Source organism: Trachinotus anak, unplaced genomic scaffold (genome assembly GCF_046630095.1).
Source record: "Trachinotus anak isolate AG129_WGS33_773 ecotype Australia unplaced genomic scaffold, CSIRO_AGI_Tana_v1 ptg000032l, whole genome shotgun sequence".
In the NCBI taxonomy this organism is placed as follows: Eukaryota; Metazoa; Chordata; class Actinopteri; order Carangiformes; family Carangidae; genus Trachinotus; species Trachinotus anak.
In genome coordinates, this window is record NW_027273883.1 from 19,442,299 (window position 1) to 19,470,000 (window position 27,702).

Genomic DNA, 27,702 nt, shown 5'->3' on the forward strand with positions numbered 1-27,702 from the left:
GATGCTGGGGACATTTCCCTGCTCTGTCTGACCTGGAGGTCACCATTTCTGGTTTTGAACTAGCTGAAATGGAATAAATGCAGTGGTTGAATTCCTGGTAGTGATGGCCAAGTAAGGATTTTATTTACTTTTCCTTACCCTTTAAAACAAGAAAGTTCTGGCAATGCATATATCTCATGTGTACTATGCAGCTGTTGGCTCAGATTCAAGTCCTTGCTAAAGCTATTTTCTTGCATATGTTCTGTCTTTCCTGTGATCAACAATCACTGTGACAAAGAAATCTAACTACACTAAAGCAGCTGACCTTGCGCCCCTTTCTAAAAAAAAAAACCTTCCTGAGTGACATCCAGGAAAATCATTCCAGCACATTATACTTCAAAAGCCAACCCATGATTTTTTTTCCACTTCTCTGAGTACATTCAAAAAAAAAATCATACACTACATTTTTCTTTCTTAATTGCATGACCTCTAGTATGCAAGTTACAAAAAGGGGAAAAAAAAAACATGCATATTGAAGAGGAGCTTTGCACAAAGCTCTTTTATTATGTATATTTATGCAAATGACACGTTAGTTTATTCAAGAAAGTCTCTCTTGCTCCTCCTCTCATTACCCCTTGGTCAGTATTTGAACCCTGCTGTGTGCATGATGAGCAGCGGCAGACGGGGTTCGTGAATCGTGATTGGTTTTATATAAAACCAATCTAAGAGGGAAATGTATGGAGGTTTCATTGCTCTTCGATGACTCCCCTCAACGTTTAAAATGAAGCAACGTTAAATATTGCAGAGGTCTATCTGCAGCAGCTCCACTTCTTCATCGCCGCTGATGAACTCTGGATGTCTCCTTATATGGTGAACTGTGTATTCCTACCTGCCGCTTATCATCCTGCAGTGCCTCTGTCCATCTTTATCTTCATCTCCTCCTTGCATATTAATAATCTTGTGCTGCCCTCCCATGTCCCTCACCTCTTCACTGTTCTTGTCAAACATTTTGCTTTTCTCCTCCTACATAATTTCATCATCTCCTCAACTTTTTTTCTCATCTTCATTCCTCAGCTGCCGACAGCCTTTGCCCTCTCTTCTTTTCCTGGCCCATCATCTCTTTTCCTCTCGTTTCATCTCTTCCTCATACTCACGCTCCTCCTATCTGCTGCCCCTCTCTCCTCTAACACCGTGCTGGAGATTAAAATATGAGGAAACAATCAAGCTCTGGCTCATTAGCATATGAACGGGGGGCTGACAGGCAACTGCAGGCACGACAACAGAGCCCTGGAAATCCACCGCAGAGCTTTTTTTAATCCCAGGAATGACTTTTTACCGTATTTTGTTGAATGAGATTCAACAATCCTCTGGCAGTCCTTTCAGGCAGTCAAATTACCATCAGAATAAGAGGGCATGAGAATAAGACAGAATGCTTATATAGCATCAGGTCAAAGAATGGGGACTATAGAATAAGTGTGCAGACAGAATAATGTTTCTCCCAGGCAACAATGAGACGCTAAAAAGATAGGAACTGGCGTGTGTGTGCCTGTATGTGTGGGTGCACACACTTGTGTGTTGGGTTCATCTTCTCATGGCAACAATGAGAAACTGAAAAGATAGCAATTGGCATGTTTATATGTGGGTGTTCGTATGTTTGTTGGATGGGGGGGTCTATCTCATTAATGAATCAATTAAAATGTCTCTATAGGCATAGCAACAAGACAGGTCATGACATACAGTGTATTATGGGGCAACAAAAATGGGAATGGCAGCTTATTACATTACTGGAACATTGTGAAAGTTGCAGAGTTGGAGGTTATGAGAAAGCACAGTAGGGTCACTGCTTTCTGTATTACATTGCTTCAGTTAATATTGCTGCTCAAGTTTATTGTGTACCATGATAAACCCATTGAAATGAAACATCACATTTTCAAAGTGATAAAACACGCTCACGCAGCACACACACAAAAAATGAAAAGAAAAATGCCCTTCAACATCATGTGACAGAGTACATACTTCTAAACATAAATGGAGTCTTTAGATAAACAGCTATAATCAGCTATAAATAAGACGAAGAGTCTAAAGCTATGCTAGCAGCTCTGTGAGGCTGTACTTCAGCATGGCAGTGCTTTGAGCTAAACATTAATGCTGCATTCATGCCATGTTGGCAGAATGGGAAGAACAAGAAAAACATCCCTTATTCTGACTTGCGAGCGTTCATGCATTATTCCAAAGTGGTTAGCTCTAGTCCTAACCTTGAAGTCACACCAGATAAACAGCCTAAATTAGCTACCTTTGTTGCGTTATGTATTTGTATCAGTTGACCAGATGCAAACAGTGTATAGCTCCTATAAAATGAGCTGAATGGATGCTATTAACGTCCTGATATCTCAAAATTACAAGTTGGGGGCTAATGTGAATGGTTTTTCCCACTCGGCTGCTTGTAATTATGGTTCAAACAATACATAACATCAGGGTACTAACATACTCACGATGGCAGAGTTAACATGCAAACTTTTAGCAGATATAATGTACAGTGAGGCTCAGACTTTTGGACCCCACTCCATATTCACCATCGTATTTTGGCCTGTAAGCATGCTAACATTTGCTAATTAACACTAAAACACAAACTAGAACCATAGCTGAGGTATAAAACACAAATGTCTGTAAGATATGTAATAACAATCCATCCGATTGTAAATCAGTCATTCGATCATTCAGTAGATACAATACAATAGATGCAGAATACATTTTTAAGATGGGAATTTTATCAAATTTACAAATACCCATTAATCTCCCTACAATAGTAGGATGTGCGTTGGCACTCGACAACAGGACACAGCTGAGCTGCGCTGTAAAACAAAGCCACGGTTGATTTATTCTATTCCACATAATCTATGTTAATGGAAGTCATATGAAAACACTGTAAACAAGAACTCCTGTTTAAGGTCATCTCACTGAGCTATGGAGGCAAACAGAATGTGAAATTGCAAAACATGTGATGGTGCAGTAGGCATCTGCACGTAGATTATTCTACTCATATGATCCTGCAAGGGAACTGCAGGGTTAACTGGTAATTCCTATTAGAAATGAAGCAATGTTACAGCGTCAATGCACCGCTACATCTATATACAGTCATGTGTAATGTAGTAACAGGGTTCGCTGTGCTTCTCTCGCTCAGATCGACCAGGTCTGATTTAAACACAATTATCTTTACCTTGTCTGTTCTCAGGGTCACTGACCATTCATTATTACTCTGCTTCCTTCCTACGCTGTATCCCTCGTTCCTTCCTGTGTCCCTCTCTGCTCTAATTAAATTCTTTCATCAAAAAGAGGAGCAAATATTCAGGGAAAGAGAGAGGAAGAGGAGGGAGGGGTAGAGGGAAAGAGAGAAAGAGGGAGGGATGGAGGAAGAGATCAGAGTGTAAGAACATATTGAGCGGAATCCAAGCCTGCTGTCTGAGATCAGATGATGACCTGAGGATATCTAGAGGGAAAATCCATAATAGGCCATCTGAACAAAGGTAGAACTCAGTCAAATCATTATGGTTTTTATTTCTCAAGTGGAAGATTAGACAAAGAGAAATACATAACACAGGCAGCCAGACTCGAGGGACAAAGCCAACACATATGATATGAGTTATAATCAATAACTTTCATTCAGAAATAAACCTCCACAGTATACATTTTACTGTATGTTGAAACTCATGATTTATGTTCTCCGCTCTGTGATCCAACAGTATCTTAGTCGAGTCGACTGCCAAAAAAAAATTGCATCTGGATTATGACTGGACCAATATAATATCGTGAGGGGATGCCGCACCATTTTCCACAGGAAATTCCATGTGCTGAAATACTGAATGGCAGCATGAAGTAACCCCGGTGTTAAATACATTTAGGTCACTAAACTGTTTCAACTCTCACTCCTCTTTTGTCCCTGTGAGAGATGATACACAGAAGCTCACATTTATAATTCAGAATCCAGTATTGAACCACTCAGCAAATCAGAAAGAGACATGGTTTGGCCATTTAAAAAAAAACGAAGGCTGAACAGTGAGAGCAGCAGTCCATGTATTCACCGATCATAACCCAAACACTGTGTGTGCCTGAATTGATTTAAGGGGCCTGATCAAATTACCTGGAAAAGGTTAAAAGTATTCATTACCGACTAACATGTTTTTGCCATTGAACACAGGGAAAGAAAGGGGAATGCAGCAGTTACCTGGAGGCATAAAAACACCAAAGTATTCAGTGCGGAAAAACACATCTTAGACGAAAAATATCACAGTGAACAGACTGCTGTGATGTAAACAGAAATAAATCTTTCTTGAATATGCTTTGCTGATAGAACATATCACTATCTTTGTCCTTCCTTCACTTTAGCTTAAGAAAAGATAATTGCAACTTTGAGGACACAAAACATACAACCAGGGCTATTTTTTCATTCAGTAAAATATCAAAACCTTCAAAAAAAAAAATTAAAAAAAATAAAATCCACAATCTTTCATATATATATCTTTCAATGTACACAGTGGTAAATAACTAGTGAAACAAAAATGACTAGAGAGAAAGAAACAGAAGCTGCAAAGAAAGAGACGACACTGTGAGGAAAGGAAACACGTATGACAAAGGTAAAGGAAGGCTGGAGAGGAGAGGAGAGGAGAGGAGAGGAGGAGGGTAGGCCACCAGAGAGGTCACTTCTGCTGTTAATAATTTATCCTTTAAAAACCAGTCAGAGGCTTTAATTGGTGCTGTGGCTTAATCCTGAAACACACATACACATACACCTCAGGGAGCCTCTTAGCAGCTGTGCTCCAGCTAAATTGGCTACAGTGTAGCGGCGACAGCAGCGAGCTCCCTCCAGGTATAACACAGTCAGCCAAAACAGCAATAGCAGGCCTGCCAACCACGTCTCATGAATCTGGGCGTGACACTTCTCAGCTTCTATCTGTCTCACGCTCACTGTCATGCTCTCAAAAGAAATCTTAACGGCAAATCAAAACGACAAGACGTTAGTCCCTTGGCACGGTTGTTAGCTTCATAAACACCCGGCTCACTTCGGTTGTAATCTGCATTTAGCTGAGGAAGACATCGGGGCTTTTTGCATGACTCAGATTTAAGTCATTCATTTGATGATTTAAGGCTTGAGGAAAACGACAGGTCGTGAATCTGCCTTTTCAGGGCAAGTCATTACTGTCATGTGATAACCCCATAATCACAATTTGTTCTTATCTTTTATGCATCCATCTCTATGCCAACAGGACTCACTGAAAGCCCTTTAGTTGTTTAAAATCTGTATCGTGGAGGAAAATGAGAATGTTCTGCTCATTATTTGAAAGACAGCTAACTTGCAGCAGTTTTATATTTGAGCTTCAACAGAAATCGTGTGTATAGGAACAAATAATATAAATGAAAGTAGCCTGCAATCCATTTCTCAGCACCAGATTAAATTATGTGTCTATTGCATCTGTCAGAGTTTTGTCTCCTTCACAGTACAGTATAAAAAACATCTAAAGTACCATTAATGGGGGCCTCAATGAGTGGATGTAAAGCTAAAAGCATGAGGAAAACAACTGAGGACAGGATCTTCCTTTCATTCATTTTCATTGGTTTTTATATTTCCGATGCACGTTTTTATTGCCATTAAACATCCTGCTTTGTTCGGACAAACTAGAAGAGCAATCTACAGTAAATGTCATGCAAACTGTTTTACATTTATCCCTTCCGGCACTGCCCCCTCTGAGCGCTGTCCAGCTGAAGCCACTCTGGCAGCGGTATATCTGTGCCTGAAGGTTGATGAGCACATTCACCGCCCCCATAGTCTATCCTCGCACATCAGCTCTGTTGGTGAGATAAGCACTTTGGCCCTCATCTGATCTGAGGGGAAACCCTGCTATCTGTGTCAGATCGCCTCTCATATGCCAAGATTGTACCTTTATATGAAAACTGAGACATTCTGTCCCGCTAGTATAAGTATCATGTGTTGCATTCATCAGCAAGTTTGTTGAACTCACAACCTGCCTGATCAGCAATGTAAGTCAAAATGAGTATGTCATCATCATTTCATCAAGTATTTCTGCTCTTATTAAGCCATTCTTAATTTATGTGTGACCTTTTTTTGAGTGAGATTTCTTTTTTAAATTTTGTTTTTATCTTATTTATTTCATTATTGCCAAAAATCTTTGGCCCTCAACTAAGACTGTATTTTATCATTGTGCTCAAAAGGTTTGTTTTTGACTTTTGGTTACTATTGGGTATCAATATCCTTAGCAATCCTCAATTAGAAATTCAAAGCCCCCCTTATTTCTTCTTCTAAATAATCCTGCAGGCAAGAACCTGTACTTTGCTTTACACTCTTTCAAATGTTAAATGCTTTACAAAGCAATTTCGCAAAAGGCAAAGGGATCCCTTTGTATGGTGCATATCCCATGCAGTACACATTATATGATTTTATGGGCTGTCACCTGTGTCACCACTCGGAAAAACATCTATCTGTCACCGCGGTTGATGCCACGTCAGATCTAATTAACAGTACAATTTTTTTTTTAAATCAAAGATGCAAGGTGACAGTATGAAGTTACTATGGTTTACCAATAACCCCCAATGTGTCACCTCAGAGTCTGTGTTATCATGAATTGCATTTCCACCTTGAGAATTAGATTTCCAAAGTGAGATAAAAACTAGTCCAAGAGTCGCTGCAGTCCAAAATCACCCAGACAGCAGGGTTATCAGCCAGACCCCGGCACCATGAGAATACATAGTGTCTCCCAAATCCTATTGTACCATGAAATGTCACAGCACATTAGCTACAAGAGGGATTACCCTTCCTTGAAAGTAAAAGAGGGAGGGAGGCAGGGAGGCAAGGAGGGAGGGAGGGAGCCACTGAAGGGAGATAGAGAAACAGAGGGAGGAGAGTTATACACAGGGCGCCTGTGGGAATGTGTATGTGAACACATGCGGGTGCATACAGGTAAGTGTGGGATGAATATAAACTAGTCCATCTGTAACCTGTAATGGTATTTGTATATCCTTACTAGTTATTTCCGCCATATGTCCACTTCTGTCCCCTCTCTCTTCTATTCCTTTTCCCTTCCTCTCTCCTCTCTTCCTTTGCGCCACTGGTCATGATAATCTCTAGATCTTGATTTGGCTATTATGAATTACGTACACACACACACCCACACACTTGTACACACACACAGCTTATCTATGGCTGGGAAGTTGAGCTAGGTTGGCAGCCTGAGGCCAACAGCTTGTGGCTGTACTATGGAAGAAAGCAAGAGTCTGTCTCTGTTGCTTTGTCTCTGTTTTTCCTCTTTACTTTTGTCAGCCCCCGTTTCCCTTCTGCCTGGGTTTGTCACTCGATCTGCGATTCAGCCGGACTTCCTGTCTCTGACTGACTGTTGTAAAGACTGTATGTTTTGAAACATGACGTCTAGCCTGACTCCATTTTCTCATATGTTATCTAGTGTACAATGCCATAAGTTTATTTTTACATTTTTGCAATTTAGAATATGAATAAGCTTCCCTGGGCAAGAAAACATAAGCATGCAGTAATAAAAAGTCTAATATTAAGAACTGTGGCACCCTAGTGATATAACTCTGACAATATACTGTATATTTGAGAGCAGTCACAGGCATATTTGCTGAGAGCAATTACAGTGAAGACCGTGGAGCATATACAGTATGATCCAGAATGGGAAAGTGACATATGGATTTGAAGAGGTTCATTTTATCTGTGAACATAGGCAGCTGACTCTGCTGGTCCCACTTGAATGAGGAGGGGATTCCTCCCAGTACCAGGGAGATCTTTGATCCAAATAACTCTCCTCTAAGCTTATTTTACAAGCTCCTCATATTTTCCTCTGCCCGTCCCCTTTCTTCCCCTCTCTCTGCCTTATCTGTGCCTTCGTCCCCTCTGTCTCCGACCTTCTTATTTCCTCTACAAACCACCAGACGCCTCCTGCCCACTGTAACCTACACCACCTGGGCCTGCCCCACTTTAGAGTCTTTGTGAATATGAGTTGAGCTTTAGGCTCGAGTGGAGGAAATCACAGTGTCATTAAGTAATGCACATTATGCTATGGTATCTACTCTCCCTCTCATGCATATGGTGTGTGTTGCTGTGTTTCTGTGAGAGCAAGCAGCCACTTGTACGTGAGACGTAGCACAGTGGGAACAGACCGGAGAAACTTTATGCTATTTTCAGTTGTATGTTCCTCTGTTTCCTCATTCAAAGACCTGCCACTCAAATTAACAGCCCAAAACCGCCCGCCCACCCAACCTTATTTTAGAATCACATTTGTTTCTGGACAGTACACAGTCACAGTCACTGTACCCCATAACAGCAGATATCCATTACTGGAATACATTGACTTTTAAAAAATAATCCTTTGGATCAACTCACTGCAGTGCAATAAGAAGACTGGTTGTTCCACCACTGTCTGCAAAGTATTTAATCCACCATGGTGCTTCTGAGATAGCTAAAGGAAAACTGAAGCATCAAATTTAGTATCATTATGATCACTTCAAACATTGGAGGAGAAACTGGTGGCAAATTTAGCCATTTCAGCATCTGTTAAATCTGTCAGAGCGAAAACAATATTGTCAGTATTCTGATGATATTAGAACAAAAGATAATCTGCAGTTATTGTATGCCTTGGATGCAGGTGGGTCTCCCTGCGTACTTATGCGAGTGTCCCCTACGTCACTGATTTCTTCTCGAGAGAGACAGGGAGGACTAAGAGAGACCTCAGCTGAGAGGATAATTCTAGGGTGGGTATTGGTAAGAGTGCTACAGTTAGTATTTTCTGTCACAGCGGTGCACTGAATGCTCCCCCTGTTGTACTCAGAGCCCCCACTGCATCTAATCTAGCAGTTGACAGTTGCTGTGTGTGTGTGTGTGTGTGTGTGTGTGTGTATGCGTTTGTGTGTGTATATACATGATTTTATTGCATATACAAATACAGTACATCTTATTTACGCCTGCATGTGTGCATGTATGTTCCGAGTTTTTAAAATAGCATTTTGCGAGTCTCACAATTCAATGTTATTTGTAGAAGACATGAACCAGTGATGAGCGACTAGTCAAAGTGTAGGGAGAGAAAATCAGACTTATTTGATGAGATGAAAGCGTGGGTTCAGGATTTACTGTTTTCCACAGAGTTAAATCAATGGGATTGTAATTAAACTATTATAATGATAATGTGTATATATATATATATATATATATATATATATATATCCATTAATATGTAACTGCATATAATTTTATTTGTTTAAATTGAATAATGTTATAGCATCTATTTGAAAATGAGGCCACTACTGGTGCCTGACATTCACTGAAACAAATAGGAGTCAGGCATTAGGGATTTTTTGGGTCAAACGACCACTCGATTACATTTTTATAACAATGCATTGTCTCAAAGGGATGTAATCCATGACATGGCACCTCAAAGCCATGGGAATAAATACTCAGGAGAGGGGACAAAACAAAATAATAACAGGAGAAAGAGATAAAGAAACACTACAGATGAAGACCAATAGAAAACGACTATAAGACTACATAATACCAGGGCTGCAAGATATGCCAAAAAAATCATATTGTTATCATTTTGGCAGATATTGTGATTGCAATGTGAGCTGCGATTTCAGTTGGTATGATCAATTTTGCATTTAATTTTTACTGAAAAAAAAAAAATTAAATGATGATGATGATGTGATTTTTGTTGGGGCTTATATAAAACAATCATATTCCCTTACATCTGGAGATTATGATTCGTAGGCTGACAGCATCACTGTAGCACCACAATGCTTCATTTATGGTGTGTTGTGGCATGTTTGACCTTTATCAAAAAAATTGCTGCTCCTGTGATTTGTTTATTACACTATTGAATAATATTTTTGATTAATTGTGCAGCCCTACATAAGTAGCAGTGATGTTAATATTAGGATGGTTTGGGAAATCCGGCACAGCTTAGCCAACTTCAGTAGTGCTGGAATGAGTCAGTCATCCATGAGTCATAGGTCAACCCAAAAACAGGAAAATGGCAGCAGGAACTCTCAGAAACACCCTCAGCCACAAATATGCAGAGTCTAAGAACAATGTCAACCTTTGATAAAAAAAGATTTCCTAATGTACTGCACTGATGCCCTGTAGTACATATTGTGTTAAGAACATCCTCTTAATGCACAAAGTGCATTTTAATGGACTTCAAAATGGCATCCATAAGCGCAGACACATGTACACACATACCAATTAAGCCTATAAATGCACACATCAGCTATGCACTGTGTACACAGCTAGACAACTGAGCACAGGCGTACAAACATTCAAACATATATGCACATTGAGCTCTTGCCTCCTGGGGTCTTAATTATTCATACAGGAAGTTACATCAATGAAAAATGCAGATTGTGCTCTACCACATGTAGCAGACAAATGTCTCCGTCTCCTCCTATGCTTGAGCACACACGACAGCACCAGGGTGAGGTTTGAGCTGCACTAAACACAGGCCAAAAAATGAATTATTATGAGCTATTATTAAGCAGCAGCTTCAGATAACTCTCAGCTTGCAGTTGCCAAAGTGTGATAGCCCCTGGACTCCTATCCATTCCACTGTATTTTTTCGAGGTGTTTTGTTAACACTTTACCAATCACAGGTGAGCCTCTGCTGCTCTTTAAACCTTGGCTAAAGAGCAGTGGAGCGCATGTTCAATATTTCAATATTTGAAAAAGCAAGAGGATGGATGTCTCGCCAAATCCTGCAAGCTGTGTTACCACTTTTGAAGCTGTTATGTTGTCTGTTCAAGTTAAATCATGCACACCTCAAACATTTAAAACCACTTTCAATGTTATTTTTACCCTCAACTGTCAGTCTCCTACTCACAGAGAGACTAATGCGGAAAGACAGCTCTGCCAGTGTCTTAGCCAATGAACTATTATTATTGGAGCCTACCTTGACTTTAAACTGTGGGGTGTCTGGGTGGGGGAGCTTGAATATGCAGTAATTCAGCCTCCTACTGACAGAAATTGCAAGGTTATAAGTACATTAAAAGAAATCAAGATGAAAAAACAGTAGCAATGTCTGTAATCTATTTCCCATCTCCTCACTGAGATAAACAATCGGAGACACTCAGTAAGAATGTGGCAGAGATGTCAGAGCAGTGATTACTGTTCTCAGGGCTGTTATAGTGGCTCTGCTAATCTGCTGCTTTATTGTGCAGCTGCACCAGTATCAGCATCAGAGTAACTGCATCCAGCAGTTGCACACACAAACCCTATTTGAACATCCTCAACATTGTCACACAAGTACTAGTCTCTCAGACACACACACACACACACACACACACACACACACACACGCAGAGTGCACTGAAAGGCCAGGCAGTACAGCACGCCTCAGTAGTGTGTGCCAGCCTAATCTAGTCAGGCCTTTTATCCCATCTCCTCCCTCAACTTCCACTTAAATCAACACTTCACTGAGAGCTACAAAGCTAGTTTGCACCCTCCACACACACACACAAACACACACACACACACACACACACACACACACATGCACATGCACACACTTTACTTCTCCGTTGTTCGTCTCTGTTTACGTCTCACTTTGGCGCTCTCGCCTCATCTCTCTGTGTCTCAAAGACACACACCTCACACGCACAGTCTTCAACACGCACGTGCTCACACACACACACACACGGACGGTCACACAGCGAAACATACTTGCGCACAGCGCACATTCTCACACAACTTCGAAAAAGGCTGGTAGTCTCTGAGGAGAGCCGGTAGTGTGAATGAATAGACGCTGAATGTGGCTTAACAATCTGTGCCCAGTCAGCTGCGTTGGCCATTGCCCAGGCTGAGAGTTGGTACCCCAGAAAATAATTATCCACTGAACAAAAGCATGACTATCCTGACTGCCATTATACAGGTCTCCCTGAACTCCATGTATACTGATTCACTCCGCAAGCCCTCATACCTAAACAAACCTTCAGACAAACCACTGCTCAAAAAAAAAAAAAAAAAAAAAAAAAGGACACATATAAGCATTTTCCTGAACTGTTGTCTTTGTGGTTCAGTTTTGGTAATGTTTAGGTAACTAAAACTACTTGGTTATTGTTAGGGAAATATTTTTATAGTTAAAAGGAAGCACAGACAGAGGATGGCATGCACCTCTCATTGGGAAAATGTCACCACAGGTCATTTTTTTGGACTTTTGGACGACCAATGCTGTTGTTGTTCAAGTGAGCTTTGAAGTAGCTGTGCAGAACTTCCCAAATATTTCCTCACAGAGGGGGCGGAGTTCCAGAAGCAGCTGGCATACAGGAGGCAACTTGATGCTGCAGCCATGTTTTTGTTTGTAAGTTTTGGTGTCTTTCATAAATGTTAAGCTGAGATCGCACATCGTCACAAACACCAGACCAGCCTGCCAACGGACAACACAACGTGGTGATTTGGTGTTATACTGTCTTTAGAAAATCACTGGCATATGAGTCGGCACACACACGCCATCTCTCCCTCACACTCACAAACAGTAGACAATACAAACAGCTTACTTTCAAGTGTCATTAGTGAGCATTCACTTTGGACGTGCCCCCTGTAATCAGCAACAGCCTGTGTTTAGACTGCCTTAAACACTCACTCACTCATACACACACACACACACACACACACACACACACACACACACACTTATGTAGACAGCTCTGATAAAAGCATGAGAGCTACAAAAAGTAATTTGACTGGGACCCAACAAAAGGAGTGTTTTCACAGGATAATCCCCGGCTGGGGCCACAGGGGTTCTGTGTGTGCGCGTGTGTGTGTTTGTGCGTGCGGACCAGAACCCTGGAGAGTGGGTGTCTATGTTTGTGTGTTTGTACTTGTGCAATTGTGTGTGTGTGTGTGTGTGTGTGTGTGTGTGTGTGTGTGTGTGGGATCAAGCTGAGCAGGGAGGGGTTTATTCAGGATTTCATTAGCAGGGAATAGGAGATGTTTAGCCTGGTCAGCCACCTCTGGCTCAGGGACAAGAGTGTGTCTGTAACAGCTAAACTGTCTGTGAGGGCAAACACTGTGGCAGTTTTATAGAGTTTAACTGTGTTTCTTTATAAATTCCCTGAGAGACTGAGAAAGAAAGAGTGCAGAGGTTGAGCTCCAGAGTTTATTCAGACTTGGAGCTGTCCTACAGGGCTGCCGGATACAAAAAAAAAGAAAAAAAAAGCTTCTTGTGAGCTTGCTATTGCTTTCAAGTCACACGGATGTGAACACTATCAGTGGTAAGTAAGGTGAGACACCGGAGTATCGAGGAGAGGGCACTGAATATTTTCCTGAGGTTTGGAAATAATGTATCATTCTTCTCTAGAGAAATATCTATTATTTCTCTTTCATTTTTGCTGTTGGTCTTTAATTTTTATTATATCAATAGAATGATATAAATGATAGAATATAACATTTCTTTTTATTAAAAAAATTGCTTGCACAATGTCAAGCATGCAGAATACTGATCTATCTACTATTATTTTGTGGATGGAATGTCATGTCAGAGTGGTTCTATTGGACATTATGATCATCTTTTCTTAGTGATGAGCTGTAATAACCACTGTGTGCACTGGAGGAGGATTGCGTCCAGTGCACTGGGTGGTTTAAGGTATGGGGCCATCAATAATCCTGCCTGCTTGTGGGGTGGACGTATTTGTTAAATTTTTGCACACAGATTTTGCACTTTGTTGATAAGTTTAATGTGGTTTACGGTGGCAGCTTTATTTCAGTACATATTTTGGTCTTCTACACGGACAAGTGCATGAATTCTAAGAGATACACAAACACACACATGCATAAAATCCTGGAGTCCTGCGGTTATTTGGCCCAGAAAAGGCTTTGCTGAGAAATCCCTACAAATACTAGGATCTCATTCTGTGGGCTTTGACTGTGATGTGTGCATTAAGGTTTACCATAAGTGATAGCAAAGTAAATATGTGTAAAATGCAGGGATGTAATGATGAGCCCAGCATTATATCACCAGTATTTATAGTTTCCGCAATGGGCTAAAAGGAGTCTTGCAGTTGATAACTACAGTGTCAGTTTTGACTTATAGTTCAGCACCACGTTTTACCCATTGACAGCTTCATCACAGCACTAGATGGGTGTATTAATTACAGATGTAATTAAAGATGTATGTTTTAATCATATTCTCCACCTTAACAGTGTTGACAGTGTTCTTTTACTTACTTTGTGATGCATGAGATTCTGGAAAGTTCCACCTTAGTTCATTAATAAATATGAGATTTTTTTCAAGCACAGGTCTTATCGTCCCCAACTGGTGTGGTATTGTGTGTGTGAGATAATGTGTGTGAAATATAACATGTGCAGTATAGATTTATACGTATAAGTCATTGCCTATCAACTGCCAGAGAAAGACAAACATTTAAGGGGTTCATGCTGCCAGCTACTCTAAAGAAACTCTTTCATTATACGAAGCAAAAGAAAAGCAGTGGAATCTATTTCACATCTTCTCCAGTGAAAAATCCGCCTCTCTTTACCTCAGGTATCACTACCCTTTACTCTCTCCTTTTTCCATAAATGGCTGCACTGAATACCTCCAGTCGTTTGGAGGATGTTAAAAGGCCTGTTGTGAAATGTAAGGACACTGAAAGTAAACTGGTAGAAGACAGAATTACTGCAACAAGGTTAGAGATCACAGGTTGAGTCTATCTAACTGTGTAGAGGTATTCAGGTGGTGGAATTTCCCTCTAACATGTCTCACCCACGCTGCCTTGAGACAAGAATAGATAAAGTAACAGATACAAAGAGAAGAGTGAGAGTGAGAAAGGAATAGAGAGTGGAGAGACAGAGAGAGAGAGAGAGAGACGGAAGCAACAGCTAAGTAGGAAAAGGAACAACATATGTAGGAAAATCCCCCAGGCCATTCTTTCAATTATCTCCCTGATCCCTGGTGTAGGGATCACTCGCCCACCAGCGCACAAACCCTCACACCTCACCCCATCACACAGTCTCACCAGGGAGTTAACACAATGAATGAAAAATGAGCATAGGAAATGCACCAACCAAATCCCCACATCAATAGCAATAATGACATCTTGCATTTAATGGCCAGAGCGCATGCAAATAATGGCCAAGTGTTGCAGATGAATATGTCTTCATTGTATAAATATATTTGGTCTGTGAACACAAAGTATCATCATATTCCATATTTACATTCTAACAAGAAACAGTCTGAATAAGATCTAGATTTGCTCAACACAAGATTTTCTCTGGTGAACAAATGACAGATCAGCTTTATAGATTTTTGCCCTTTTTGTTTTTATTTTTTTTCCTCAACATATTTTGGCCCCAGACAACCCTGAATATAAAAAGTACTTTAGAAAATGAGTGAATAAATGTGCATAAGAAATGGTGGGCTAATTAAATTCAAAATTCATTATAGATAATTAAATAGCTGTCGTTAAGTCTGAACTACATATGCCATACAATTTAGCAGGCTTTAATAAAAAATATAATTCTACTCATCAAGAAATAAAGAAGCATCCTAATTATACGCACCGCTTCAATTTGTGTGTCATTTAAAGACAGAGATATTGAAATTCATAATGTCAGTGTAAGAGAGCCTGCGCTGCAGGAGCAGGTCGAATGCATATGATCAATATCTGCTCGTTTGTAGTGCACAGGCTCACCCATGTCCCCTGCCCACATTCCATGTAAACAACTTGACACAAGGATATCCGGGGTCAACACGTTTGGGGTAAAAACAGCCCCACACCACACACGCTTAAGCTAGGAGCAGCCCTCAAGATTACTGAAACCAACATAGCCCAGAATCCAAATATGTCTTTCTTCACCAGAACACGAAGATTTTGGATTCTTAACAGAGAAAATGAGAAAAAGAGATCATGAGGAGGAGCATATTTTGTATGAGTAAATACAGAGGACAAACTTAAAACTACAGTCAGACTATGATTAGAATTATATTACTAGCCAACACACAAAATACTGTTTGTTTCAACAACTGTTTGTTCTACTAATATATGCTTTAATAGAGATGAGTGCTAAATTTGAGTGAAAGGTTTAATGAAGAGATTAACAACAGAAATCTTAAAAGGAAATGCCAGTTTTAAAGAAAATTATTATTTCTCTCACTTACGTATTTAATGTCAAGGCTCCAGGTCCAATCAAAAAATCAAAAAATCAAACCTATTACATTAAACCTATCACAAGACAAACTGTGAGAATCTCTAACCACTACATACTGTGTAATTTAATAATCATAATTACAAAATATGACATTATATGATCAACTGTAATGCGTCTAGTCATTGAGTGTAAAAGAGCTATTCCCTCTCTCTGATGCCCTCTCTGAGTCAGTTAAAACTAATTAGAACAATGTACTTAAATTCCAACATTTCCAACACTGTACTCATCTTTCAACTTAAACTTCGCAAATTTGTCTGAACATTCTGTAGTTACTGTGTATTTGAAGGGCACAGTCCAGATAATGCAGAGATACTAATATTTGGTAACATGGACAGAATCTCCATCTTTCTCCAGAAACTAGATCAACCCAATGGCCAGGGGCCATACCCTCTGCACTGAATCACACACACACACACACACACACACACACACACACACACTTAAAATAGCTAACAGCTAGAGGTTGTGCTCTTTGTCTCTCCCTTTTCTTTCCACCAATAAAGTCTTTGTCAGGCACTTAGCACACCGTTCTAAAAGCCAGCACCCTGATGGCCAGAGCTGTAGATCTCAAAGACATTTGTGACATTTTTTAAGCCCACACTGATTCATTTGCTGCTTGTTTTAAGTAAATTTAGCTCTGAATATGATTTGCCAAAACATCTGCGTACTTGCTGGAATTATGTTTGCTGCCAGACAATATTAGATCATTGGACATTCTATCAGGAAGTGTTGGGGACTACTGGAGCCCTCAGCAATTTCCGTGGTGTAGCTGTTTGAGGTAGAGGGCTCTGACAGGAGCTTTTAAGAGGCAGAGAATCCATTAGACAAGGGTCGCTACAAAGTGGCCAACTATTAAAAATGCAGCAGCACCATTATTCCCTGACCCAGCCAACAACTCTGTCTTCTTCACTGCATCACTCTTTATTTCCCTTTGGATCTCTATCTCTTTTTTTTTTCTTCCTCTTCTTCTGAATTCTTTTCTCTACAGCCATCTGCTCTCTTTTTGGTGTACCGCACTGTATTCCTTTTCACATCTCTTTTTCTCCTCTATCCTCCTTTCTCTCTCCCTCCTCCACATATTTTTCTATTACAAAACTGCCAGGGGTGAGCCTCCCTCACCCCTCTGTGCATGTGCTGACCCACTGAAGCTTTTTCACTCCTATTTAACATAGCGAGGCACTGGTCAGCGTCCGCTACTGTACTGGGACAAGAATAGAACAGCCCACGGAGAATAATAAATGGACATATATGGGTAGTTAGGAGAGTCCCTTTTAAGCAGTAAAAACTACCCATGCCCGGCAAGCTGAACAGATGGTAGGAGAGAGGGAGAGAGAGAGCCCAGAACACAGTGGGAGAGAGGCAGAGAGAAAGCAGGGAGAGTGTTGGGTAGGGCATTAGAAGAAGGCAACATAAGGCCCTTCTCTATTCTCTACTTTGGCATATGATGCTATCAAGAGCAGAGCTGAGATCCAAACAGAATAGCTGGGTCTTAAACAACAAGCACATGATGATATTGTCGGTTGTAAAACTACAACTGATGCAGGCAGGCAGATGTGTGAGGAGAAACAGAGCATGAGCAGAATGCATGCTGGGCTATAAAGCCCATAACCTCTGTTTACTTTGCACACTACACACACACACACACACACTACTCAGTTTCTGTATGAGTGTGTGATGTGTGCTGCATAATTTATGGTCTCTGTTTCTGCTAAGGCGAGCTACTTTATGTTTGACAGGAGGAGGAACTTGGAAGGAAACAAGGAAGGAAGAAGGAAGTAGTGTGAAGGGGAGGGTGGGGGGGGGTGGGGGGGGGGGGGTCAGTGGATGAGTTAATCAATTTTTTGGTGTCCTCTTTGTGTTTACATGTGCGTTATCTCCATGTTGTGTGTGTCCGTCTCAGCCCTCCTGCCTTAATGATGTTTGCTCATCACAGCAAAGCCAACCACTGACCACATTTATCTAGCACATAATAGAGAGTAATTGAATGTGAAAAGCTCATTTTTGATGGGATGGAATATTCTATTTAGATGTCCGGGCGTGTCCGCATGTGTCATTACTTTGATATCGGCTGAATGCTGTTTCTCATTACCCTAATTAAAGCTCCTTGTGTGCCGCTGAGCATATTAGCACACTGATCTGCAGCAAAATACTGATCGGCTGGTTGATAATGCTTTTTTTTTTCTTTCTTTTTTTTCTTCAGCCTCTCTCTTATCTTGCTCTCAGTGATTATTATCAAAGATTCACATCCTCAGTCAATCATCATCATAAAAAGATTAAAAAAAAAAAAAACAGAATAGCTCTACTACGTTTGTGGGCACTATACAGATGAAAGTTCACACGTAAATGTATAGAGATGTAAAATCGCGTGCAAAGTCAAAGTAAAGTAAATGTTTGAGATAAGACAAATGAGGAGATAAGGGAAGGAGGAGATGGCCTTGTAGGCCTTGAGCAAGTTTTACTATTTTAAATAATGATAAGAGTGTCTGGTTTACCTAAGGAAGAGTCCAGGAAATTAAACTTGTAAACATGTTTTCAAATTTCTGATAATCAGAAGCTTCACTATGGGAAAAAGCAAATATATGTAATGAGAGGCATTTGCTCTGTCAAAACCAAAGTCATGCGTGTCATGAATGTCACTTTTCCACCTCTTAGAAAGGAAGCCATGTCGGATTTTTGTTGTTACTGCGGTGAAATTTGCTGTGATGACACATTTCACCAAAACCCCAGGAAAATGTTCACAAAGTCACAGCACAAGCCATGGAAATTTTTTTTTCGCACTTTGATTTGGTCCAATTAAGGATTTCACAGTATGTTTGCTGCAAAATGTAAGAAAACGCCTTCAGTAGATTACTAAATCATGCCCTCTGAGCAACAGAGCGGGCATCAACAATATGCTGACAGGGGCAATCAAGAAAATCCCAAACATTGATTGTACTTAGGAATGATAGATTTGAGCCATAGCTTGTCCCTCCAGCTACACCTTCTGGTTACATTTTAACAAATCACACAGAGAGCGCAACAATGCAGCTGCGCTTGAGCATTAACCCACCCCATGATCCCCTCAAACCCTCTTACATCAATGATTAAGGGCCACAGGGCTCACATAAGAGGGTATGCTGTCCCTCCCCGCCCCCCTGCTAATGTACACTAACTGTACCTAAAGCCCATAATGGAGGCAACGCAAGAGCAATTCTCTGTTTTAATAGCCTCACTTTTACACACACTCTGTCATCTGGCTAAGTATTGTTAGTTTAAGACAGTCATTTCATAACTGCCTTTGTGTGAAGGTGGTGCCTGTGTGAAGGTTGTGTTTAAAGGCCGCTGTTGTAAGGCAGTGATGGTGGCAGACATAAACACACACATGACTGATTTCCACAGGAGGAGAGCCTCAAGTCTCTGGAATCAAGATTAATAAGAGGCCATTCAAATCTCTGATCAGGGGTTCCATTACGACACAGCTTTGTCCATTGTGCACACAGAGCCTGAAAACCACCGGCAAAGCTACATTCACACCCACAAACATTTACACACACCCACACACCCACACACACACACACACACACAGATATTCCTCATATCAGAGAGCAGCAAAGGGAGATCAAACACTGGGCTGTTGTCAAGGTCCATATAGATGTATAACTGAACTATTCTATGGGGCCTCTGACACACACACACACACACACACACACACACACAGAGAACTGTTCTTCTGGGACCTAGAGAGCTTTAATGACAGCAAGCTGCACTGAGAAGGGGTCAGGCAGGAGAGTCAGTGTTCAGAGGCCACACACACGCAGACACACACTCGCATTACCTCACACAGCATACTCGCCTGCCCTCAGACACACAAAAGACAGCAGATAAATTCAGTTCACGCTCACACATGCACTGATGGACAAAGTTACAGGCACATTTGTGGGGACAAAGCTGACATACAGATACAGGTCTTATTCATATGAGGATGTATATGCGAACACAGACACAGACACACACACACACACATATGCAGGCACAGCCGAGAGGGAACACTGGGGAAGGTAGGATCCAATTTGATTTGACCTTGACAGCACAGAGGGAGGAAGGGAGAGAGGGAGGGAGGGAGGGCTGGTGGGAGGGAGGGATGGATGGAGTGCAAGGAATGAAGTGATGGTCTGGGCCAGATGCCTGTTGCAGATACTTAAGAGAAATGAGATGACCTTGAACTGATGGAGATAAATCAGAGAACACGAGACAGCGGTGTGACACGGTGACATCTGTACGCATAAAACGATGTGATCGACGTGCATCAAATGTTGAAGTGAATCTAACATACATGTGCATGCAGTATAATGTCTTGTGTACTAAACCTAAAATCATAAATCTTCTTGGATGCGCCTGCGTCCACTGCAAAGGCTGATGAGAACTGATGCTTCTTTATAATTGCTACAATTAGGAGAAGCCTTTTAAGCTCAACGGCAGTTTCTCCTAAGTGCAAATATGCAGTGTTAATGCAAAACTAATGATGAAAATGCTGCCACAAACACCGGCTGTCAAAGTTTCCCTTACAGCGTTAATTTATCAAGACCAATTCAATATTGTCATTTTAAATCATCATATTGAGGGAAATAAATACACACAAAAAAACTGTTTTCTCAAGAGACAGTTAACACATTTCTTTGAAGTTTCTTTCATTTGAGGGAAATTTAAAAACAACACAGTTTACTGTACATTATCCAGCTGCAGACATACATTTCCTCAGTAAAAAAAAAAAAAAGGCGTTCTTATCATTGCAGATGTTGTTTATTGCAACCAAATCACAGATGTGCATTAACAAACCGTTCCCAGCTTCTGTTTGTTCATCTCGAGCACATTCTTAAAAACATCAGACAGCTCCCAGATGTGAATGTGTGCAGCTCAGAGATCAGCAGATAAGTGGGTAATGTTGACATGCTGCAAACACAATCTGCATATGTCATCTGCAAATGTATCCCACAGTTAAGTGGAACTATTAATTTTATTTTCTCAACTGAAGCTGAAGAGCTGCAGCAGTAAATTTGTTTCATTTTTGCAGAATAAAACACTTAAGTCAGTGCTCGACCGAGCTGAGTTATTTTGATCGGTATCAGCTTTATTAAACCAGATAAAATTCCAAACCTTTGTCTACTGTACCTCGGTGCTCTCCATCACCACCAGCTCTCATATGTGCAGTAATTGTCGTAAACTGACATTATCCACAACTTGCGGCAGTGAGGCGTGTGTTATAAAAAGTTAACAAGCAGTGAAAATGTCTTCAATATGGAACCATTTTCAATTGGAAAATGAAAGCAGCCTAACATGCACTTGTAATCTTGTCTTTGTTCTCTTTGCGAGGCGGTAACAGCTTCTTTCAACGTGACAAATTGGATCTCGTAAGACTTTTAATTGTGATTGTCCTTTAAATGTTATTTTTAGACTATTCTGTCTTTTTGGTCGATGGTTTTGTAATCACAAGAGATATTTATACTTTTACAGTTTGGTATTGTGTAAATTAGAAACATTTGAGAATGCAGATGCAGAGCTATTGGTGTTTTCTGAACTGCATTAATTTTACTAATTGTATCAGATCGGGACTTTTGCTGTTTGCACATTAAAAAAGAACTTGATTGAAACTACACTACCAATGTGTAGTTGGTTTAACAGAATCCTTGACTCCCCATTCACACATGGTGTTTTGCTACTGGCTTGCAAACGTATCATGCAGTCTGAGTTTGGTTCAAGGTTCAACATATTTTTAACAGTGGAGCATTTTCTTACCTGCTCTTCCCACACTGTGTCCACCCAGTAGCACGATCTCTCTATGCTGACTGCATCCCACTCCTACACTTTTATCTTTGCTTTCTCCCTCCATCTCTCTTGCCAACTGACATGTACACATTTACTAAATATTACAGCAACCCTGCCAACTCCTCACGCTTACTATCACATAAGAGAAAAAAAAAAAACAAAAAACAAATGAGTCACAGCAGACAAAGAGAATGGCAGGCCGGGCGATATGATGCAGGAGCAATTGATCAGGCCTCAGTAATCCATTTTCTTCGTCTTGGTGGTGGAGGACTCAGAGGGAAGTATCGTGTGTGTGTTAGTATTTGTGCATCTGTGGGTGCATGCTGTGCTTTAGTAAGAGAATTGGAATAAAACTAAAAGAGCAAAGAAAAAACCTGAGCTCAGTTTTCTGTAATCAGATCAGGTTCCATCAACCTCGTCTACAACACGCTAACATGAGCTGGGGATGGCCAGTGAATGGACGGGTTGAGGGGTGGGGTGGGGTGGGGTGGGGAGTTGACAGAGCGGGAGAGGGACAAAATAGGGGAGAAAGCAAGAGCTGAGAGGGAAGGGTGGGCCTCATGCCCTGAACTTGAACTTGGAGCTAGTGGGGTCGGAGAGAGGAGGATGGGGTCAAGCGCTCAGAGCGGATGTAAAAGGAAAAACCCAGCTAAGTGACACCAATATCTCCCTGCTCGGAGACAGATGGGGGAGAGGGGGACATGGTGCCATTTAGCAACTGTCTTGTGAGGCAATTTCAACGTCTCTCTCTGTGCTGTTTCAAACAATATCAGCAGACGACTTAAAGTGTGTACATTCTGGTCTTTCCCTGGCTTGGTAAAATGCTTACGACCGTCAGAAAAAGGAGTTTAGTCCTGATCCCGTACTGACAGGGAAGAAAAATTATATAGATGACATTAAGCTCATTAAACGAGGGGTTGCGAGATGATTTTAAGACAGTTACAAGATGAAACACTAACATCTATTAGCAACACATAAACACGTTTATTCCCTTTGGGATAGAGGGGTAAAATAGGTCATCCTCGCTGACCATCCTACCTTGGTCTGGAGATAGTGGGGGTAGTAGTAGGTGTAGTGGGGGTACATTTGCTGCTGCTCCAAACGTTTTCCCATGTAGCTGGAATCCAATTGAAGGTCCTGGAGGCTGGAGATAGAAGCTCGCAGGTGGGGTACGATCACTCCAAGGGGCTGGCCTGGATCCTTCAGACGACTGTTTCCAAGAGTCGAGGATGCCGCGAGAAAACGCTCTCCCCTTTCTGACGCGCGCGTGTGTGTGTGTGTGATAAACGCACAGAGGAAGGGAAGGATAGAAGGACAGATAGTACTTGGGATATTAGTCTGTCTACTTGTCTGGGAGGCTCACAGGGAACCTCACAAAACCATTCCTCCTGTGGGTCTGGAAGAAGAGACAGAGAAAATGTGGAGTGGCAGCAGAAAAGGGGTTTAGGAAGACGGATGTGGAGGGTAAGGAAAGGAAGATATGAAAGGATAGTAGGAGGCAATACAGGAAACAATAGGGGAGATTTAATAGCAGGACAGAGAGAGGATAAAAGGAGAGGGAAGAAGAAGAAGAGGATGATGAGGAGGAGGAAAGAAGGAATGGATGGGATTCTGTTGCCGGCTCCTTGCACTCTCTGCTCTAAAAATCAGACTCACTCTTCTTCTTCTGTGCTGCCCTGAACATGCCCCTTCAATTTCCAGTGTCTCTTTCTCTCTTGTCTCTCTCCGTCTCTTTCTCTCTTCCTGTGTATCCGTTTCCCTGTCTCGTTCTTCCTCGCTCTCTCTCTCACACCAGACGAGACCCTGATCCCGCTGGGAGCTCGGCTGTATCCTGGAGAACGCACGCTGTCCTCTGCTCTATCCTCAAAAGACAGTGAAATCAGCGATGAACTCACACATGGATGTGGAGCTAGAGAGAGAAGAGGAGGAGAGGAGAGAAGGAGGAGGAGGAGGAGGAGGAGGAGGAGAGAGGGTGGTCTGGAACTGAAGCTGTGACTGCCTTTTTCTCACTCTCTCTTACTCCCTCCCTCTTTTGTTAAGCTCTGGGGATAGATAGGTAGATATCGCCGGAGCCCGGCGTGGAGGATGAGCAAAAGGAAAAAGCCTCGGTAAAAACTCCTCTCAGTCAGGAAGAAGCAGATAGCCTTATCCAGACGCGCACTCACACAGAGGAAAATCCCTTCTGATCCACAAGGTGCCTCCTCCAACTCTCTTCTCTTTTCTTCTCTTCCCCTCTGCAATCCTTCTCTTTCTTCTCAGGCTCTCTCCCTGACGGCTTGCTTCCCACTGCGCCTGGCAGCCGTCACTGTGTGTGTGGTGGTGGTGGTGGTGGTGGTGGTGGCGGCAGCAGCAGTAGCAGCGGCGGCTGTGGTGGTGGTGGTGGTGGTAGTGGTGGTGTGTGCGTGTGGTATGTGTGTGACTGTGCATGTAACTGAGAGGGGAGTGTGTTTGTGTGGCTGTTGCCGTCTGCTCCACTCTGCGTGCTGAGGCATAGAGGGGCTCGGCTTCAGCGCAGCTAGGCTCCTCCCTCCCTCTCTCTCTTACTCTCTCTGTCTGTGTCTCTCGCCCTCTGTGTTTTTCATGGAACTATAGAACAGTGGGAGTGGTTGGTCCTGCCCTCGTTCAAGCCCCAGGCTGTGTGTGTGTGTGTGTGTGTGTGTGTGTGTGTCTGAGTATATACTAAATAGAAACTGAGAGAAAAGGAGAGAGACAGAGATGGGCTGTTCTTGCAGACAGAGAGGCGGAGCTGGGGAGGGAGTATGAGGAGCAGGAGCTGGGGTAAAGGGTGAAAAGAGGATACACAAGAAGTACAATTTTGAAACAGAGAGGCCCCCCTACTGGCACGCTATGGGGGCAGCAATGGCAGATTTTCCATAATAAAAGACTTTGGTATCCTTAAACTGAGCGACATATTTTGAAATTTATCTGAGGTACGATTTAAATCTTATCTCTATCATACAACATCACACATTCAGATGATGTCCCAAACACACACACAGATAAGCACATCCAAAATGATACTCCATTCACACATGCCCAGTGAAAGGCCCAACATAGAGAGTGTATGTAGTTCAGGGGATAGGTGGCACAGTGACCCACTGACACAGTGCTGCCTGTTATGTGATGTAACCAGGTTTAAGTAGTGCTCTTACATAAGCACAGTGAGCCATGCATGAAAAAGCTGCTCTGCCCTCTGACTGCAGCTGTGCATGTGTGAGAAAGAGACAAGGGTTGGCAGACAATGCAAGTTCACTGCAGTGGAAAAAGGTGCACGAGAACAGAATGCAAACGCAGTAGCTTTCTCTAAGATAAGGGCTTTATTTCTTGTGGGCAATTAAACTACTTTGCAGACTTTGAGGCAAACACACATTGCCGCCCTTGTGCTACTGTGTGTGAGTTTTCTGTCACTATGCCCACATGTCTGTCTGTACTTTTATAGCTTTCCTCCGTCAACTTTTACAATAAACGCTTATGATATGTTTGGCTCAGAGGTGTGCTTAACAGTAAGAAATCATTCAGTGCAGCTTATCGAGGGCTTGTGTGAAATTAAAAATACAACCAACATAGTGTTAGGTAAGGCGCCTACAATACATTGTCTCATGAAGACATCCCACTTTTCTCAAACGTGATTTTGAGGGTACTGCTTCTTCGACCACTCAACGACAAAGTCATCAAACATGTTTGACCCAGACGAGGACAAGCCAGACGTGATAGGGAGCCAGGACATTACTTAAACTGACACCAACATATAACCAGTGCAAAGTATGGACAAACACCTTGGGATGATCATGGTTTGCCACTAGCTTACTTGGGTTTCCAGTTAATCAAGAGAATTTTTACTCGACTCTTGCCTTGTCTTACCTCAGCACAGCAGTATGAAGGCAGCTCTCATAACCTACAACACAGTACAACAGTAACATCATGCCTGGAGGCAAGCCTGGACTGAGCCTGGGCTCTGAGAATCACTTTCATTTTCATTTTTGTGTGTGTGTGTGTGTGTGTATTGCCTTGTTAACCATGTGACAAATTGCGTTTATTTATTCCACAGACTGAACCAAGTGTGTCATCAGGACTGCATACATTACATGCTGTGATTTATATACAGCTATCATTTTTAGCTATGCATTAATAGTCAGTCTTTCTAATTGCCTTTTGGTGTAAATATCGGTTATGTTTAATAAGTTTGTGTGCTTTTTATTTTTTGTCTTGTTGTCTCCTGTTAATTACTGCAATGGTCACATTTTCTCATGGGAATAATTCAAGTTGCTCTAATAAGATATTCTGTTCTCTAATCTACTGTATTTTTGTTTGCTATATATTTGCTATAATTTAACCTTGAATTTTGCTGATATAGTGCCAGCAGATTTACCATCTGAAGAGTCTTGTAATGGAATGTTTTATGATCATAATTACCAGTAACAGCAGCGGCAGACTTTCTCTGTCACCCAAAGGAGCACAGGCAGGAAGTTAGTCATCAGGTAAATGGCTGCTCAGCCTACATAGGATACGGTGGAGTCAAAGCAAAATAGAAGTCAAGAAGTGACTCAGCCAACCGGCGTGCACAGCTGCGGCAGGTTAAAGCCATCAGCTGACAAGTAGTCAAGATAAGCACAAATATAACACAACTATGCTCTTACGCGAACAGTGACGCACATACCCGCCTCCGCACACACGCATTGAATGAGAAGCTGCATCTAATCACAGATCTTAGGTGTCAGTAATTAAATATTAAGTAAAATGTGTAAAACAAAAAACAAAAAAAAAAAAAACAAGCCCAAAAAACAGCCCAAACTTACCCTCATGTGCTGGAAGAGCCAGAGAAACTTGTTGTGACCACCTGACGAGATGGAGTTAAATGATGAATGACAATGAAAAATCACGTGACAAAGTTTTGTAAACCCTGCGGTCAAGTCAGGGTGATGGAAAAGTTAATACAGAACTTCATCCATCTTCACCCCATGATACTGAATGTATATTCTGATGAAAATCATATCAGCTAGTTTTCAAGGCCAGCATGTATTTTAATCATAAAAGCAGTCCCTAGAATGAAATATGGGTGGGCTACTGCTAAGTGAATTAAATAAAGCCATTTTTTACCTGTTAGATGCAAGTCATGATGCCCGCTCCCCTAGATCGCAGAGGAGTTACTGCATGAGCTCATCTTGCAGTAATTCCAGCCTCAACTTTGCACTGAAATATATAAGCATGTTGTGGGGCCACTGCAAGAGAAAACAGGCTGCATTGATTATATTGCACTTGTAGTTCAGGAGCGTGTATTCCTGAAACCTTGCAGTCAGAAGGGTTATACGCACACAGAGCAGTTTGATGGAGGATGGTTATACATTCATTCAACCGCCCTGCGCATGGAATGCCAAATGGCAGAGGGCTACGCAGAGATTGTGTGTGCGCGCGTGTGCGCATGTGTATCTACTATATATGAGTAGCACACCGACCAAAGTTGTCATGAAAAATTAAGATTCTGCTGACAACACAGTTTGGAGAAACAAAGAGAGAGAATTGATTCTTCCAGCTGCACGGTACACTCTTATTATGAGAGGCACAATCTTTACATCTCGCTCTATATTCTGCTGCCACAATAAAGCTTCCTAATTACCTTGTCTCGTGACAAGACAGTCATAATGGAGGTGGTAAATACACACTGGTTAATTGCATTAATTTTAATACCAAACAGGCTTGAATTACATCTTAAG

The 27,702-nt window shown here is 41.7% G+C and overlaps 1 protein-coding gene and 1 long non-coding RNA gene across 5 annotated transcripts in view; both read right to left on the bottom strand.

Moving 5' to 3' along the window:
* Positions 1 to 24,467, bottom strand: part of LOC139612995 (RNA-binding motif, single-stranded-interacting protein 3-like) — a 110,029-nt gene extending 85,562 nt beyond the window's left edge. For 3 of the 4 annotated variants that reach the window (XM_071469217.1, XM_071469218.1, XM_071469215.1), the window contains exon 1: positions 23,030 to 23,247. In XM_071469217.1, coding sequence (XP_071325318.1) covers positions 23,030 to 23,104 — 75 coding nt within the window. In that variant the 5' untranslated portion in view covers positions 23,105 to 23,247. Of the gene's footprint in view, positions 1 to 23,029 lie in introns of all 4 variants that reach the window. The other variant, XM_071469214.1, reaches the window with a different exon arrangement.
* Positions 24,468 to 26,399: 1,932 nt separating this feature from the next.
* On the bottom strand, positions 26,400 to 27,205 carry LOC139612996 (uncharacterized). Its single transcript, XR_011686670.1, has 3 exons — positions 27,089 to 27,205; positions 26,788 to 26,828; positions 26,400 to 26,486 (listed from the first exon to the last, which is right to left on the bottom strand). It is a non-coding gene; the product is annotated as an uncharacterized lncRNA (long non-coding RNA).
* Positions 27,206 to 27,702: the final 497 nt, after the last annotated feature.